The 18,603-nt window shown below is 40.0% G+C and overlaps 1 protein-coding gene across 1 annotated transcript in view; it reads left to right on the top strand.

The window, feature by feature from the left end:
- Positions 1-675: 675 nt before the first annotated feature.
- Lekr1 (leucine, glutamate and lysine rich 1) overlaps positions 676-18,603 on the top strand; it is a 130,180-nt gene continuing 112,252 nt past the window's right edge. Inside the window, exons 1-3 of the mRNA XM_041659237.1 lie at positions 676-759; positions 3,693-3,769; positions 16,127-16,341. Of these exons, the coding sequence (XP_041515171.1) occupies positions 3,722-3,769; positions 16,127-16,341 (263 nt within the window). The 5' untranslated portion in view covers positions 676-759; positions 3,693-3,721. The remainder of the gene's footprint in view (positions 760-3,692; positions 3,770-16,126; positions 16,342-18,603) is intronic.

The following is an 18,603-nucleotide window of genomic DNA, read 5'->3' as shown; positions in this document are numbered from 1 at the left end:
TATTCTTCAATGGTAATCTGTCCTTCCTGCTAGAAAACCAGGTTTTCTATAGTTCCTAGAAGATCAGCACTTTGGACCTGAGATAATCCTGAAAAGGAGGAGAAAGCAGGCACTTAGCATACTAAAGGCCTGGGCTAGTCACCAAGCGTCACCTCTTTGGGCTTGCTTGTCGCTTAGTAGGTCATCATATTCACATTACAAAAGAATGCAGATTGAATAAAAGGAAGTAAAGCAGGGTGTAAAAACCAGAGGCCTTCCATAACTTGTGTGTGGAGTAGCACGTCTCTATATACTTCATCTTGATTACTTTTGGACCAGAATGAAATTCTATGTACGCTTTTCCCGGCAATGGTTGAGAACGCGCTCCCCTGCCTATGATGCCAACTATAATCATCTTTCCCTTCCTTTCGAGAGCAATGACTGACCCTGCTGTACACAGGACCCCCCCCTCCCGCCCCCACTTCCTTCACCGCCCGCTTCCTCATCAGCCTCGGCCGCCTGCTGTCCCCGTGAGCTCCACAGCCCCATTCCAGCCCGTCACACGACGGTCACGTCAATCCGCCCTCTCCGCCGACCCCCACCACCCGCGCCAGCTTCCGCCTCGCGCGCGTCTCGGCGGCTAGTGATGCAATGCTCGGCTTCCGCGTCGGCGGCGGCGTGGGCAGTGACGTCACCGCGCCCTGACGTCAGACCGACGTGCAGCGCGGTCGCCCGGGAGACCGGGGAAGCCGTTTCACACCCTGAGGAGTCCCAGGCTAGGTGAGGGTCACGCCTTCCTCAGCTTGTGGCGAACAAGGCCTGCTAGGACGCAGTTCCGGTGCAGAGGCTAGCTGCGGGACCGCGGGGGCGGCGGGGGACGGTGGGGGCGGCGGGGGCGGCGGGGTGGTGAAGGTGGGGGTGGCGGGCCTCTGGGCCAGGCCTGGGGCAAGTGCGGTCTGGCCAGGCGGTTAATTTCCAGTCTCGGGACGTGACCTCCCGCTCTCCTGCCCCTGACCTGCCCTCCTGTGATTCACGTCCCCGGAGTGGTACTTGAGGAAGGGCCTGGAAGCAGAACCCTGGAGTTTAATGACCGGGCATGACATTGGTGTAAGAATCGGAAATGAACCACCAGGGACGTTCCTACTTTTAAAAACACACGTCTTTCTCGTGACCTGCGTGTCGCAGGGAAGATTGGCAAACACCCACGTAGGTGCAGCCACGTACCACTGTACTTTTGCCAAGGGCAGTTTACACATGTGAAATGGGAAAGACCAAAGGAACTTGTTTGGTAAAACAGGCAAAATAACAGATGGGCAAATTAAAAACTCCAAGTTTTCTCTTGCCCAAAAAGCAACCCCCACCCCACAAAAAACAAAAACAAAAACAAAACCCTGAATTATCTTTGAATTCTTCCTCTGTTCTTTTTTGGGTATTCAAATACTTATAAAGACCCGATGGGCTTTTCTTAAAGGTTTAGAAGCCATTTCCTTAAGATATAGGCATAACAAAAATGAACATTAAAGAAAATAGTGTCTCTGTCATCATCTTGGGAATTTCCGTGTCTACCTCCTAGTTGCAACCGGCTGCATGTGCTGCTTAGCAGAACAGCAACTAGCAACTCCAGTTTACAAGGATTTTACAATAACATACTATATAGCAAACAGTGTTAAAGACCTCTTTGTATGAGAACAAATTACCAATGCTCTTTGGACGAATGCAATGAATGTATATTGGCTGTATGAAAAGAATGGGATCCCTAAACTATTTTAGGGATATTTTCTGCGATGTGTTTCAGAGTCAAGTTAAATACTCATTCAGCTTTCCCCACCACCACTAATGTTTTGGAGTGCCCCCTAGTTTACCAGGGTGCTATTATTAATTTTTTTTCAGAGGCTGTAGCCTACCACTTCTGGTGGTATAGTAATAGGTTGGTATAGAGTCACAGTGAAGGCACTATTTAAAATATATTCCTTTGGTACTTGAATTTATACTGTTGTTTAGTTCCATGCTCACTAATACTTTTGTAAATGGTACTTTTAAAGGAGATTTAGTGGGTAATTTGGGGGGGAAATATTCCTAGTAAACCTGAAGATATGATCATTTCCATTAACTAAAGATGACTGAGGATAATGAGCCTTCTGGTTTCTTGCCATGTGACTGTGACAGAATGGCAAACATCAGATTATGTACTTGGTCACTTGGACCCATGTTGACATAATTTACTCCCGTGGTTGACCTCAGCTAACATGACCAAACATACACATTGTCTTGTGTTTGTGTTGTCTGTGGGAAGACAGCTCATTAGTTGTTGGTCTTAAACAGCAGCTTATCGAAATGAGGGTTATTTGGGCCAATACAGAGTTGAGGAATCTCTCTTCCACCAATGGTTGAGTAATTTGCAATAAAATCACCAGTATTATTTTTTTGTTTGTTTTGTTTTTTTTTTTTTTTTGAGACAGGGTTTCTCTGTAGCTTTGGAGCCTGTCCTGGAACTAGCTCTTGTAGACCAGGCTGGCCTCGAACTCACAGAGATCCGCCTACCTCTGCCTCCCAAGTGCTGGGATTAAAGGGAGCACCACCACCGCCCAGCTAATACCAGTATTATTTTTGACTTCACTCTCCTGCCCTGACCTAAGGCAAAGAACCTTAGGGAGCCTTTTCTAACTTCCCATTCCCACCTAAAGGATAGCTCAGCATCCTTTCTTGATTCTGACATTACCCCTGCTTATCAGTCATGGGCTTTTGACCTTCATCCTGCCATGGAGTCTCTCTGTCCCTTGGGTCTGCTGCACCACTCCGCACCACCATCCTGGCCTTGGCCTCTTTCTGCTCTTATGTTTATGTATGTGTGGACCAGGTGTCTTCACCCTCCACCTTATGGGAGTCTCCCACCTGAATTCTGAACTGGTCCGTTCAGTGAGTCTAGCTACCCAGCTTTCTCTGCCTCCCACGGCTGGGATTTCAGGTAGACTTCCAGCCCTGCATTTGTGGGTACTGGGATCACCCTAGTGTGGCAAGGACTGTACTCATTTTGCCATCTCCCTGGCCCCTTTACTCTTTCCACGGATAGATTTATCTTCCACTCATAAAACTGGATGGGGTATTCTTTGTCCTGTTTGGGAAAAATCTGAAAGAAGAAAATGCCTCTGTTGCCTGTGTTTTCATGAAAGTAATAAAAAGAGTTTTATAATGAATTAGAAGATGAAAATCTGTTAAAATCTAGATAAATTTGCATATCTGTCCATCTCAGCTACATGTGGTCTTTGATGCTTTGATGGCTTTTCTGCTCAGTGGCTATATATTGTAGCTTAGTAACTATATTTTTTGTGTTTTATAACTTAAAGAAGACTTGATGGCACATTTCTTTCTATAGCTTTCAGATAAAATGTTATTTTAGAATACTGAAATAGGTCTGTTTAAAATCTTACAGTTAATCTGTTGCAAAACAAATAATTAATAAACCACTATTATTTTTGTTATAACTTCATAACTTTCTGAAAAATAGAAAAGATGAGTTAGTAATTTCTGTAGTGTCCTGTGTGGCTTAAGGACTAACCATGAAAACTTAACTCATACCTTCTGCCATGGAGCCAATGAAACAAACATCTGTTAAACTACTTATTGCCAGCTCATCTCCAGATATTAAGAATCTTTAAATCACTGGAGTTTTCCTGTCATTGTTGGATTCTGACCGTTGCCATCCATGTTTGTAGCGTGTTTTGCTGCCGTACGTCGGGGAATCATGGATCGTCACATTCCCATGCACGCGTTACCAGAAGAAATCCAAAAGGTATGACTTTGCATTATAAGCATCTAATATTAGGAGTATTTTAGCTGTTAGATCATTCTAAAGTATAGGGGAGTGAATTTGGAAAACGACAGAATTGATGATTAATTCGTGATGGGAGAAGGAATAACCACACTGTAGACGTTCCCTGCAAAGACTATGTAGGAAGACAAATATGCAATTCCACTGTGGTATTTTAACTGCTAGTTTTAGAGTCCTAGTGAAGTCAAATCCCAGAAATGCTCATGTTTGTAACTTTTGTGATATTTTTACATAATGCATTTTCACCTAAATTAATTCTCACGGTTCACTGTATACCAGCTGCTGCTTTGTTTTGTCTTAGACAAAATTTAATTGTGTAGCCTTGGCTGGTTTGGAATTCACTACATAGACCACGCAGGCCTGGAATTCACAGAGATCTGCCTTCCTTTGCCTCCTAAGTGCTGGGGTTAAAGGTGAGCACCACCACACTGGTGTTTAGATACTATTTTGATCAGTTACCGATTGGTTTTGTCCTTTGCAGATGGAAATTGTGGGTAGGCAAGGGAAAACTTTTTCAGGATTTATCCCTTGGCAGTTGGTAACAGGACAGCTGGAACAAAAGCAGGTAGCTCTGGGCGGTAGCCTCCTCTCAGGAGGCCTTGAGTGGCAGCAGCCGTGGCTTCGGAAGTGTGAGAGTTCCTGTACAAGGGTGGAGTAGCAAGACCCTTTACAGGTATTTCCCTCTTGTGTGGGCTTAGGAAGCTGGGATTCCAAAGACCTAAGGTCTGGGAACTATTGAAGACACCTGGCCCTAAAGACAATTCTGAACCTCTTCTATTAACCAGGGCCTGCAATTCTCTGATTCTTCAGCTCCAGCTTCTTGTCCTCTCTGTGCTCCCACCGTTCCTCTCGTTCTTGCCCTGGCCTAGATGTTCAGTAGCTTCTTGTTGTTATGGCCGCTGTCTTAGTTGCCAGGGTCCACGTGGGAGGCAGTTGCCGCCCATCTCTTGGCTGCTGTTGTGGTCACATGCACAGCTCAGTGGCTCCACCTCTTTTGCAGCTGCCACTTTGCTGCTTTTCCAGCTTGGACTGTTGACCCCTAGCTGTGCGTCAGCTCTGCAGAGCGTCAGCTGTTCAGCAGATGGCTGCCCTGCTGCTTCTGGCTGCTCAGCCATGACCACCGCAGCTGATCCATTGACGCTGCTCTTGTTCCCAGCTCAGCCTGTGCTACCAAATGTGGGCGAGGAGACACCACTGGGAAGAAGCCGTTTCTTGTGCCCAGTGCTGCAAAACGAGGGAGGAAACACAGAAGGGTGTCTCCTGTCCAACTCCCCAAGTGAGCACACAGCCAATTTATATAGCCAGAGAAAAGGTGTTTGCTGGAACCACAGCCAGCCTCTCATGCAGACAAGACAATGTCCCCTTTGTGCCTGTCTGTAACTGTCACTTTGCTAGGCCCCCATGGAAAGCACTCCCCCTCTCTGGCCTAGGTAGAAATAGTAGCAGAGTCATCTAGAGCTTTCTTAGGCCCACGCTAGCAGAAACTCTGATACAAATGGTTTGCAACAGTTTTGGCTGTGCCTGCATCTTCAGGAGCCAGAGCAGGCATCTGTGATGATTGTGTCATTTGTTCAGGACCTCTCCGAAGTGTTCGGAATGGCAGATGCTGGCCTTAGCCAACAGCCCTTTTAACTCAAGGTAGCCAGGGCAGCATGGGAAAGCCCAGCAGCTGCATCTAGAGAATCAAATGGCCACACCCCAACATCTCTGCTTATTTATAAGGAAACATGAGTTTTTAAATAACTTACCATTTATGCTGGTAGTGATCCTGATTGTACTTTAATAGTAATACTCAATGCCTGTATAACACCCCAAGGAGAGGTAAATTTCCCCGTTTGTCTCAATTTCACATTTTAAAAAGTGTGTGTATAAAGCATAGCATGTGGAGGTCAGAGGCTGACTTTTGGGAGTTGGGTCTCTTCTATCATCGGGTCCTGATAATCAAACTTGGGTTGTCAAGCTTGGCAATGGGTATCTGTATTTGCTGACCTAGCTTACCAGCTTTGATTTCCTGTTTAAAATTCATGTAGTCTAGTTAACAAGTAATTCTTGGTTTTTATCCAATCCTTATCTTTATTACTTTACATCTGTTCTCAGGCACAGGCATTTCTTCTGTAATTAGTTTTAAATCCATACATTGTTAATATAATAATTAAAAAACACCTCTTCAAAAACTATTGACATGAATTGTGGGTTACAACCTTATGCCTTAGCTGTACCTATTGATACAGACAACTTCTTTTAGCAAATCTAGCAACAACTCTCCCACCCTTATCCTACTCAGAATCGAATGTAGGACCTCAAGCATGTCTGCAATACCCCCAGCTTACAGTCAGCTCTTCATTAACTAGTAATTTGTCACTCTCATTGAAAACCATGCTCAGATGCAGATTGGCTTTTGCCAGTGTTCGTGCTGCTGTGGATGGCCTGTTAACATTAATCACAGCATCCATTGGACCTGCTGCTCTTCTTGCTGCCCACCTTCCCTATTTATGGAAACTTTAAAGGAAGTGCAGTTACCAGAAGAGATCCTTTCAATCACTGCATGTGATTCTCTTTACCTGTGAAGTTAACTGTTAGATGCTAAGCACATATGATGCTCAGTTATGCTGCTGCTTCAGAAATGGTGCTTCTATGGGTTTGAACAAATGCAGTATCTTCTCACTTGAGCTGTGTTCCGTGCATGAAATATCTTGAGTGAGAGATGAAAAGAAACTGTAAAACAAAACAGCCTAAAAGCAAAAGCTCATATTTCAGACCCTAATCTCTTGTCAGAAAGAATGAAGAAACAGTAGAAAGGAATACAGTAGAAAGAAAATCTACAAGACAATGTTAAAATCTAAGTCCCATGTAAGACAGTGCCCAGGAGGCCAGAGAGGTGGTTCATCTGGGATAGGCACCTACTGCCAAGCTTGATGATCTCTGTTGGATCCCTGGGACCCATGATGGAAAGAGAGAGCGGATTCCTGTAGGTTATCCTTGTGAGAGTGGAGAGTTGACGACTGGAATCCCTGGATGCTGGAGATCATCAAGGTGGAGTCTTGTGCAGAAGATGTGGACCTAGAGTTGGTTCCTGAAAGCTGAGTGTTTCTACAGACTTTGAGTGGTGGGATGCTCTTGTCATGTTTGAGGTAGTTAAAGTATGGCAGGTACTATCATGTCAATGTAGAGAAGGGGGGACAGCAGGAGAGACTCAGCTGTCTAAGCCAAGGACAAGTATACTAGTTAGAGCCTTGTCCTGCCCAGTGTTCGGAAGGTAAAATATAGCTTTGTGCTTTTTTCAGGATCTAAGTTAGATATACTTATGTAAATAACACCTTTATACCCATTAATGTCACGTGCTTTTCTGGTGGTTTGACTATAATGTATGTGGACATCCCCCAAAATCTTCAAAAGTAAGCTTTTCTTTTCCAAAACTTTCCCCTTAAGTGTTATCTGCATTGTCCATATTTATTTAGTTACCTAATGATCAGGCAGTATTCTATATTGCCAGTTTGTATGTATCACTCTATACAGAATCATGTTAAATATAAAAATATGCATATTAGGCATCCCTGGTCTGAAATGCAAAATGCTTCAAGAGCTGGAAATTGTCAAATACTTATATTATCTTACAAATGTAAATTTTACATTATGAATTTCTGTTTCATGCATGCACTTACTGAGATGTATCATATTTAGGCGAGGTATTTAACAGAGGTAAGGCATGAGTGGAACTTGTGTGTAGACTTGGGTCTTAGTTCAGAGATCTCATTTTATATGTGCATACAATCCACAGTCTGAGAAGATGCATAATTTGAGCCACTTGAGTTCATAAGCACTTCAGTTAAGGATAATTATCATATATAGTTTGTAGTGATAATAGTAATAATTCAAATCAGAATCAATTCATTCTTATGATGGAGAAAAGGGGACTTTTTCATAATGCCCTAGAAAATGTGCTTCACTTTTCCTTTCTTTTTCTTTAGAGGAGAAAAGACTTGAGGTGGATGAATCAGAGTGCAGTGACAGAGATGTCTTTCAAAGCCCCCTCCCCATTCTTTCTTGTCTCTTAACTTTTTGTATTACTTTATAGGCTGGTTCTTCTTCTTAAAGAAGCCCCTGCTGTGTTTTCTTTATTTTCTTTTTCTGTGTATAGGCAAGGAGGGCTAGGGCAGAAACCAGAGAGGAGAGGCGAAAGAGCCTTTCTTCTCTCTCTGTACTTGTGCTGTGATATGATAATGGACGTTCAGTGCCTTAGGATGAGAACATGGCTGTGCTTGGCTGTGCCATTAATAGCAAAGTGAGCAGTACTGGGGAAGGGACACTTGGAGGGAATGAAAAGGAGGTGAGAGAGATGGCTCTCAGAGGAGAGGATGGAGAAGAATGAGGATGCTGATAAGCCGGATTTGGAGTCTGTTGCCTGCTTTTGTTGGTCTCCTCCCAGGGATTCCTAAGGAAGGAGGAATAAGATAATCCTTGACTCTCATTTCCAGGTTCCTTTTTATCGTAGTTTCTGGCCGCACACAGGGCACTTCTCAGACTTCCATCTCCGTAAGTGACAGAAAGTGTACGAGAGGCCGCATGTGTCTTTTCTCCGCATACCTCCCACACCATCCCTGAATCTCTTCTTCCCCTGGGCTGAGGTAATTCCTACCTGTCTCTGACCTCAGGTAGTCAGTAGTGTTGCTAGAAGCTTCATCCACTGTCCTTTAGTAGACTGCAGTAATTTCTGTTTTCTTTCTTTCTTTCTTTTTTCTTTTTTCTTTTTTTTTCTTTTTTTTTTTTTTTTTTGGTTTTTCAAGACAGGGTTTCTCTGTAGCTTTGGAGCCTGTCCTGGAACTAGCTCTTCTAAACCAGGCTGGCCTCAAACTCACAGAGATCGCCTGCCTCTGCCTCCCGAGTGCTGGGGTTAAAGGTGTGTGCCACCACTGCCCGGCTCATTTCTGCATTATTTTTTACTCTTACAGTTTAAATTGAAAACGGCACTTAGGGATCAGTAAAGTAATAATGTATATCTCCTCCTCTTGTGAGTGTCGGCTCATTTTATAGACTTACTGTGTCCTCTTGTTAGAAAAAAATAAATTCTTTTGCCCCCCCCCCTTTTTTGGATATAAGTAAGTCAAAAGCAACAGAGTAAAATTAGTTCACAAAGAGAAAACCTAATCCCTTGTTTTTAAAATGGTGGCAAAAATGAAGATGTTACAAGGTTTTAGACCTCCTTCAGGAGGTCTTTATTATCACAAGACATAAAGCAAAGAGATGAGGGTGGTTTATCTGGCAAAGCAGAAGTGGCCGGTGCAGGGTGCAGAGCTGGCGAGGGCTGGAGAGCAGGCTGTTCTTTCAGGGTAACAGTCCTTTCCCCGGCACTGACAGCTCATCTTGTCCTGTTTCAGCAAAGCAATTTTAGTACTTTGGAACTTTGAAATTTATTCAGAATAACAGTTTTATATTTCCAAGCACAGGTTGTCATTGCCAGAGAAAATAAACTTAATTTTCAGGTCATTTTGGGCCACTGCAGCTAGGTTCAAATTTTGTACTGAGTTAGAGCAGAGAATAAAAGAAAGTGGTCTTAGAAATGTTAGATGTAGTATTTTGGAAAGTAGTGTGTGTATGTGTGTGTGTGTGTGTGGTGTTTTAAAGCTCTTGTAGTTTTGACACCTTATGACAGAAAGCTGTATAATTTATGGGAACACTATTTAATTAATGCTGTAATCCAAAGTAATTCATTAGTAAAACTATTTTAAAAACATTCTATCTTGAAAAAAATCTTCATTTTTCTATTTGTGGTAAAAAAAAATTCTTTAACTGACTGGCTAAAGAAGGTTATAGAGTTTTCCAATAGAGAAGTATTGGAGGAAAAAGGCTTTGCCGCCATGTATAGGTAGTGTTATTCTTTTTCAGAGATATAAGCGGGGGAGGGGAGAGAAGGCTGGTCCCACAAGGCTGTGGGTGACCGGAGGCCTCAGTGAGTCCCCTGTGGGTCCCCTTGGCAGGTGAGAGATAGACAGATACACCATGCAGAGAGAGATTGGATATAGAGTTTATTTAGGGGTTATGGAGGGGAAAGTGAAGGGGGAAAGGGGAGGAAGGGAATGAAGAGAGAAAGAGAGAGGGAGGGTAGAGAGAGGAAGGGTAGAGAGAGGGAGAGATAGTAGTTACCTTTTCAGAAGAGAGACAAAAAGAGGTTGGAGGAGGTGGGAGATCCATTTGCCTCTATGGAAGGGGAGGGTTGGAGGTGGACGGGGCTTGTCTCTTAAATTGACCTGGTACCCAGCAGGTAGTTATAATGTGACATGTGTAATTTTTACAGCGTGAGTCCAATATATTTATTTATTTATTGCTCAACAAAATGTCTTTATATTGAGCTAGTGTTCTAATTTGATTTAATTAGATTTATTTATTTTTATTATTTTAAAATTATAGTTATATGCAATTTTAAGAAGTATTATGGAGCCATTTCATGGGGTAACATTTGGCAGACTAAAGTATGATATCATAACCAGGAGATTAACAGTTGATGCAATCAAAATTAGAGCTGTGATTCCTCACATTGCATTTTAAAAACTATATTCACCTTAACTTTCCCATTTTCCTTTCCTCCTTCCATGCTATGATTCCTGATAACTGTTGATTTGACCATCAACATTTTGTTATTTCAAGAATGCTATATAAATAGAAATCACATACTGTACAACATTTTGGATATTATTATTTTTTAGGCATTATTTCAGAATTTATTTCAGGTAGTTGTATCAAGAGTTTTTCATTTTTCATTTGTTTGTTTTGTTTGCTTGTTTTTGAGACAGGGTTTCTCTTTATAGTCCTAGCTGTCTTAGACCTTGCTCAGGCTGGTGAGGAAGTCACTTGCTCCCTAGTGCTGGGATTAAAAGTGTGCATCACCATTACCCAACAAATTTCTGCAGTTTTATTACTGGATAATGATCTATGCTGTGAATGCACCAGTTCATTTGTTCGCTCACCTGTTGAATTGTGTATGTAGTGTTCCCAGTTTTTGGCTAACACATACAAGACATTTACATGAACACATGGTTTTGTTTTTGCAATATAAATCCAATGTTGTATGGTAGTTACTGCTTTTAGACAAATATATTGGTATCGATTCTTGTATATTGATACAAAGTTAAATTATATTGACTATTGTATGCATGCATGTTTCTATGTCTGTTTAAAACATTTTTATGTATTGACATATATTGTATTGATATATATATTGTATATATTTACCATAGTGCAGTGTACATTTCTACCTCTGATTAAGATACTTATATAATGCTTGTGTATTGATATATATTTGCCATATTGCAATGTATATTTGTACAGTGTTTATATTTGGAGGTCATTATTCTCATTGTTACACAGTTGTTTATTGTCTTAGTCTTTAAGTTAGATAGATATTGAGAATTATATAGATACATAGTCATCTAAGTTTGTCATTTATAATTAGACTAATCAGGTTCTCTAGATATATAGAGATTATACTCAGTATAGATAGATAATCTTCGACCTCTTCAAAGAGCTGTAGAAAATGGCCTTTAATCTAACTCAGAGTTTCGTGATAGTGAGACACAATTGCTCCTGGCAACACCGCTCTATTCCCGAGAGAATGTTGAGCACCAAAGACACTCCATCTGGAGCCTTTCTATTTGGCAGAACTGGCCTTTGGGCAAAGAAATGCCCATACCTCAACCACTGACAGAGATACAGAGCGTGCATCAATGGATAAAACAGGACTGTCATATCCTGCCAAGACAGGGTAAGATAGTTTTGAAAAGTTCCTTGCCTTTAATAATGGTATGTCAGTTATGTTAGGCCTTAGCCAAAATTGGTTGACTCAACGTTGCAAACGAGACTTTGGGTGATTGCCCAGGTAGTCAGTTGTCTCTGTCAATTGTTGCACATTTTGGATATATCTCGTTTGTTGAGTAGTGTTTATTCCCTTCTCAGATCTTTGACGGAGTTGAAGATTATATAATTGTAGTTACTCTCTACATTATTTGGACTCCTTGAGATAGAATGTTTAGCAAAGCTTTTGTTCTCAATATTGTTTGTTATATTTATTATTTGTTGTTATCGTATATAGTTGTATTTGGTTTAGTTCTGTCTTATTTAGACAAAAAGGGGAGATGTAGGGATAAGTCCCGCCCCTTAGGGGGCATGTTCGCCTCGGGCTAATGTTGGCCTATAAATTTGGCAAGCGTGCTCGCTTCTTCTGCTTTTCCTGGTGGTTCTGTAAGTCTATTTCGCCATTAAAGCTGTCTATATAGTTTTACAATCTGTCTGCATTCGTTTATGCCGTTACACACTGTGGAGGCGGGCTTTGAAGTCTCCTATATGTTCAAGCCATGCCCTCCCAATGACACAGTGTCTCCCTGCTGCCTGTTGCCTGCAAAATATAGAGCTCTCAGCTCCTTCTCCAGAACCACATCTGCCTGCATGCTACCATGCTTCTGCCATGATGATAATGGACTAAACCTCTGAACCATAAGCCAGCTCCAATTAAATGTTTTCCTTTATAAGACTTGCCATGGTCATGGTATCTTTTCACAGCAATAAAAACCTTAGACAGAACTTATCACAAACACAGTTTCGTTTCTTCCTTCTAGTATGTGTGCCTTTTATTTCATCCTTCTCCCTTACTGGTCTGCTAGTCCTTCCAGCATTGTACTGAATAAGGGCAATGAGAATGGACGTCTTTGTTTTCTTCCAATGTAAGGTACAAGCGCTCAGGCTTTTTGTGTTAAGTATAATGAAGCTGTGGGTTCCTTTTATAGCTGTTATACGAAATTAGCTCTAAAGTTGACTTAATAAAGAGGAATGATCTGATGGACTTAGGAGATGGCCAGCTGATTTGTCTAGCTAGTGGTTGCAAAGGTTCACTGTCTTTTCTCCAAATTATTTTCTGCCAGTTTTGGCTAAAACTTACTAATCACTCCTTGTTTTGGGTAAAGGCATTAACTTTAACAATAACATTTAGTTTATTTATCATGCGTATGTGTTCTTGCACTTGCCATGGCAGGTGTGCACGTGGAGGTCAGAGGGCAGCTTCCAGGAGCCGGCTCTCCCTGGCTGCCATGTGGGTGCTGGGAGCCACACTCAGATCTTGATGCTCTGCAGCAGGCACCTGGGAAGGCATTTTTACATGCGAAATATCCTGAAAGTGTTAACGCTTTATATTGTCACTCTTACCTTTGTCTAAAGCTTGTTTCTTTTCCTTATATAAGCAAAAACAAAAAAGGGCAATGGATGTGTGGTAGATTTAAAAAAAGAAAAAGGAGGCCAAGCTTTGGAGCCTCAGTGGGCAGCAGGAGGCTGTTAGATGCTTTTTGTAGTTACGTATGCTCAGGAATGCTGACAAAGGTTTGAAGCCTAATTTAATTTTTAAAAGTTGTCATGATTTTTATACTCAGTAACTATAATTTTAAGAGTCCAAACACTGCATTTTTAAGTGGGTCTGCATTTGTTCTATATATTCCTCTTGTTAATGCTTTCTCCAGCAGCAGAGGCAGGAACTTCCTGTTAACAACGGCCCTGTTGTCAGGAATGGCAGCATGTTATTATGTTACTCTGAGAACGAAACGATAGAACACTGAGTTGGAAGGAGGAAGCACAAATTATAATTCACAACAAACAGATAACTTTTACTTGCTTCATTTGGATCCATAATTACAGTATTTCATAACTTCTCAAGCTTCAGAAAATGTCCCAGGCAATTAGTCCATCAGACACTAAGAATTTGAAAATGCTTATATCCTTTCTGTTACAGTTTTGCTTATAGAAAACTGTTTATAGTTGAACAGTGCTGAAGATCCATATGCCATGTTTGTCTTAGAGATAATTCAAGGATTGAGGTTATGCTGGCCAAACCTGGAGACCATTTTTTGGGGCCTATTATTTTATTGTTTTGTTTCCATATCATGATAACTATTGTGTTTTTCTTTGATGAACATTTAGAAAACCTCTAAAATGCATTGCTTTACTTATTTTAGTTTTCATCCCTTGATTGTTAGGATGAATGTATCTGTTTTAATACCTGTCAATGTGAAGTTTATATAGTCTGTTTCCTACATCCAGCTGCAAGTCTACTTTAATTGCCAAGGATTCTCTTTAGAATAAGGATAGGACTCTTTCCAGGAGTAGGAAAAAGACTGACTGAAGAGACAAAGTTTAGGGATAAAAGGCCATATAGTACACAATAGACTCTTCCAGCTGACGAGAGAAGGGACTCTTAGGAAACACCACTTATTCGAATGAGTTCAGGTTTCTTGACTTGGATAGACGAGCTTCCCGGGCTGGCAGTATTCTGAATGGGGTTGGGGAGTCACTCTTATTATCTTGATGCCTGCTAGAGAGGATAATATGCAAATGCTGTTCCATGTATGAAATGCTACTGAATGACAAGTAAATCTCATTTTAATTCCAGACAAGACTTTAGAGTAATTTATTAAAGTATGGCTTATAAGGGTTAGTTATTTTTTTGTGAGACAGGTTTATAGTGTATAGCCCTATCTCACCTGGGAGCTCATTATGTGAACCAGGCTGGGTTGAACTGTTGGAAATCCACCCCTTGTACCTCCTGAGTGCTGGATTAAAGGCCTACACTGCCATAACCGAACTAAGGGCACATGAGTGAAGGCTATAACCCTTGGACTAATTTTACACTTATTAAGACAGCATATGAGCCTTGCTATTTCATTTAAAAATTTTCTTTATTGTACTTATTTCATGTGTATGTATGGCACATGTACAGATGTCAGAGAACAATTTACAGGAACTGGTTCTTGTGCTATAACATAGTTACAGGGACACTTTCTGCATCCTTGTGCTATAACATAATGACAGGGACACTTTCTGCATCCTGTGCCATAACATAGTTACAGGGACACTTTCTGCATCCTCATGCTATAACATAGTTATAAGAATACTTTCTGCATCCTTGTGCTATAACATAGTGACAGGGACACTTTCTGCATCCTTGTGCCATAACATAGTGACAGGGACACTTTCTACTATCTCAAGGGAGGTTGCATTAGGAAGAAACACTTTAACCAGAAGACCAGATGTGATGTGTTGCCTGTATTTCCCGTATTGGAGACAATAAGGTAGAAGGTAGTGGGTTGGAGGCCATTTGGGGCTAGTTATTAGTTTCCAACCTATGATGAGACAGTGTGTTTTTTAAAAGAGTCCTTATTGAGTAATCTAAGAATTGATTTTATTTTGGTGCCCTGGAGCTCTCTTACCTTTATGAAAAACAAATCAAACATAGGCCACCCAAGGACTATTTGTTCTTAAGACAGATAAAAAAAGTAAGGTCCTTTTCCTGGCTTGCTTTTTCACTGTCCTTGTATTGACCAGAGCTTCACACACACTTTATTTGAAGAACACAAGAACTCATATACCCATGGTAGATAAATATGATATGGTGCCAAATATGTAAGTATTGGTTCTTCAAAAGAATTGGATTTAATTTTAATATCCTCTCCTTTTATTTGGCTTTGAAACTTCAGGAGTCTCAGTTTTAATCTATGGAATAAGTATAACAAAGAAGAGAATGAGTTTAAAATGCATTTTCTATTGTAACTTTGGACAGAATGTTAAATTCTATAAAAAATCCTAAAATATTGAAGTCGAGTAAGAGAATAGAGTTCATTGGGTTCAGTGCCATATTTTATAAATGAATAGAATAAAATCTTAGTAAGTCAGAGACTTCTGGAGGAGTGTTTTGAACCTTTCCAATGCTGTGAGCCTTTAATACAGTTCTTCCATGTTGTGGTGATCCCACCCATAGCATTATTGCTAGTTCATAAGTGTAATTTTGGTACTGTTATGAATTGTAATGTAAATATCTGATATGTAACCCCGTGAATGGGTCATTTGACCCCAAAGGGTTCATGACCCACAGGTTGCAAACCACTGATCTAAAGGGTCATAGTGTAGTTGGATGCTAAAGGCCATGGGTTCCTTCTGACATGATAGAAAACTCATCTCAGAACTAAAGTTGTAAGGATTTTTTTTTTAGCATTTTTAGTTTTGTTTTGTAAAAGATATTTGAAGAGTAAATATTTCTTATACTGATACCACAGAGAGATCATTTCTTTGAGAAAATCTTTTCTCTTTCCAAGATTCGTGTTGGTTTTAGAAATTGTCATGATGACTGTTCCAGCAGCATAGCAGGCTATGTATTTACTTTGTCTCACCAGCATGGTTGATACATAGCAGGTTTGTCTCACCAGCATAGTTGCATAACATCTTTGGTTGAGCTTTATTTTTCATAATTAAAAACATAACATTTCAATAAATATATGTTCTGTTTCCTAGATGTCTCCTGAAGAAACAGTTTGTAAATACTGTGGCGTCAGCTACCTAATTCTTCATGAATTTAAGGCTATGGAAGAAAAACTGAAAGCAGTGGAAGAAGAAATGAAATTTTATCAAGGAAGTGTAGAGCGAGAAAAGAGACTTCAGGAAAAACTGCAGTCTCTTAGCCAGGAGTTTGACAAGTACAAAACTGACAGTGAATCCAAAAACAAAAGGTTGGAATATGCTTTCTGCCTCTTATTTAGTCTGAAAGAAAATAGATTTGGGTGGCCGGGTGGTACATGCTTGTATTGCCAGCTGTCGGGAAGCTGAGGGAGGACTTGTGAGCTCCAGGCCAACTGTATATTTTCCTGTATCCTTTATTGCGCCTTTCTTTACCTTTGTTATAAGTAGCTTTCTGTTATATTTGTAGCTTGGTATTTTTTAATAGATATTTTAAAATAAATAATATATGAAGTGTGTTCTGTGACTTCGCTGCTTAATTGTATGTACTGAAAATCTTTGCCCATTAATGCATACAGATCCATCTTGCTTTTTACTATGTCTGTGTTTTTCTGAGGGATATATAATAATTTACTTGACTTTTCTCTTTTCAATATTTATACTATTTCTGTTTGTTTTTATAGGTTCTATTTATATTTATATTCCTTTGAACATGTTTTCCCATATGATAAATTCTCAGAAACAAAAATACCAAAAGAATATTTCAATGTAAAATGTTGATGTTTATTAAAACAAAATTAAACCTTTGAGAAGACATGATTAATTAAGTTTGACCATGTACTTAGCAACTGGCCATCCTTACACTTTTTAAAATATCAATATTCTTTCTTTATTCTTATGCATGAAAAAAGTGCTACGCCCTGGTATTTAGTTTAAGCTTCTTTTTGTTAATGAAGGTGAACAGTTTTTCACATGCACATTGATTAACTGCACACATAAATTGTCCAGGTTTCTATCGGGTTATTAGTTTACATGAATCTTGTTTGTTTTGAGGCAGGGTCTCATGTAGTAAAGGAAAGTTGAATTTCTGATTTTCTTCTACTTCCCAGTGCGGGCATGCTTCACCAGACCCTTCTTAAAGCTAGCCCTTTCGTAGTTCAATCATAGATTTAGCCTACTACTCAAGAATCATTATTAGTAGAACCTCAATTTTCTCTCAAAACATTCCAAATTGAACTATAAACGTGAGGTCATCTTATTCATAGTAAGTTATCTCAGTAGAGAACTTACTACTCAGCATGCTTTCTGTTAATAAATCTTGTCTTAATAGCATTAGGAATGACCCACAGTGGGCTGGTCCCTCACACGTCCACCATTAATCAAGAATATTCCCTACAGACCTGCTATAGTCCAATCTTATGGAGGCATTTTTTTTTCAGTTAAGTTTTACTCTTTCTAGACATATCTAGTTGTGTCAAGTTTGTGAAACCCGACCAGCACAGTTAGTATTTTCTAAATTTTTTTTTTTTAAATTATGTCAGAATTACTAAGAATGAAACAGGCTTTCTCTTTCCTTGTGTTGTCTACAGGACCCAGCCCAGTGGCGTGCTCATGTTATTTACCAATTGTTCAATGAATTGTATCATATTATAGCTATATTATTAAAGCATGAAATGAATCATGAAGCCAAGATTTTCATACTGCATTTCATTTTTATTTTATCACTGTATGGAACTTAGAAGTGTTTATATACCTCCTGGAAGGTACTCAAGCTCATGCATTATATTTTGTACTTTAAATGATTTCTATCAAGAAAAAAGAAATATAAGCAATATATCTCTTGCTGTCACCCCTGTTTTCTATTAACACTAAATGCGTGTATGTCTACAGATGGCTCTCTGCCGTGAATTGCATCATTTGCACTGGTTTTAATATGCCTCCTGGCTCTTCATATTCTGTTCTCAGCATGCATCCTTACTTATGCTGAATCCTGTAATATTTGTATTCAGATAAATGCTTAGAGTGCTGCCTAGGAAAGGTGTTTCTTGATTTGCTTCTTCTTGGATCCAGGTGAATGTTAATGACATTGGAAGATGTCACTTGGCTATAACTCAACATTGAATAATAATAATTTCCTGGAATTTATATTGCATTTCTTTATTAATGGGCATGCATTTTGTCACCTGGTGATTGCTCATCGGTTTTGTCATTGTCTGTCCTCCAAAGAGGAGGGATGTATTTTACCTGCAGCCAGACAGGAGGCGTCTTGTAGAATTACTGTTCTACTTGGAAAGGATCAAAAACGCACAGAGAATGGAAACATAGAAAATTATTCATTGAAACTTCCCTAGCATAAATTGTTGACAAGATATAGCAAGAAGGCAGGAAGAAGGATCATACATATTTAAGTGTGGGATTAGCTCTTATAATCAAAAGCAAAAAAGGAAATAAAAGTTCACTTTGTAATGATTATATACTTTTGTTTTATCTATACTTATGTAGGTAATCTTAAGACTTATGGACTTTGTGTTAAA

Source organism: Microtus oregoni, unplaced genomic scaffold, assembly GCF_018167655.1.
Source record: "Microtus oregoni isolate MIOR12 unplaced genomic scaffold, Mior012 000010F_ref0000083, whole genome shotgun sequence".
NCBI lineage: Eukaryota > Metazoa > Chordata > Mammalia > Rodentia > Cricetidae > Microtus > Microtus oregoni.
Note: the sequence above shows the minus strand (reverse complement) of the source record. Positions and strands in the feature narration are given on the sequence as shown.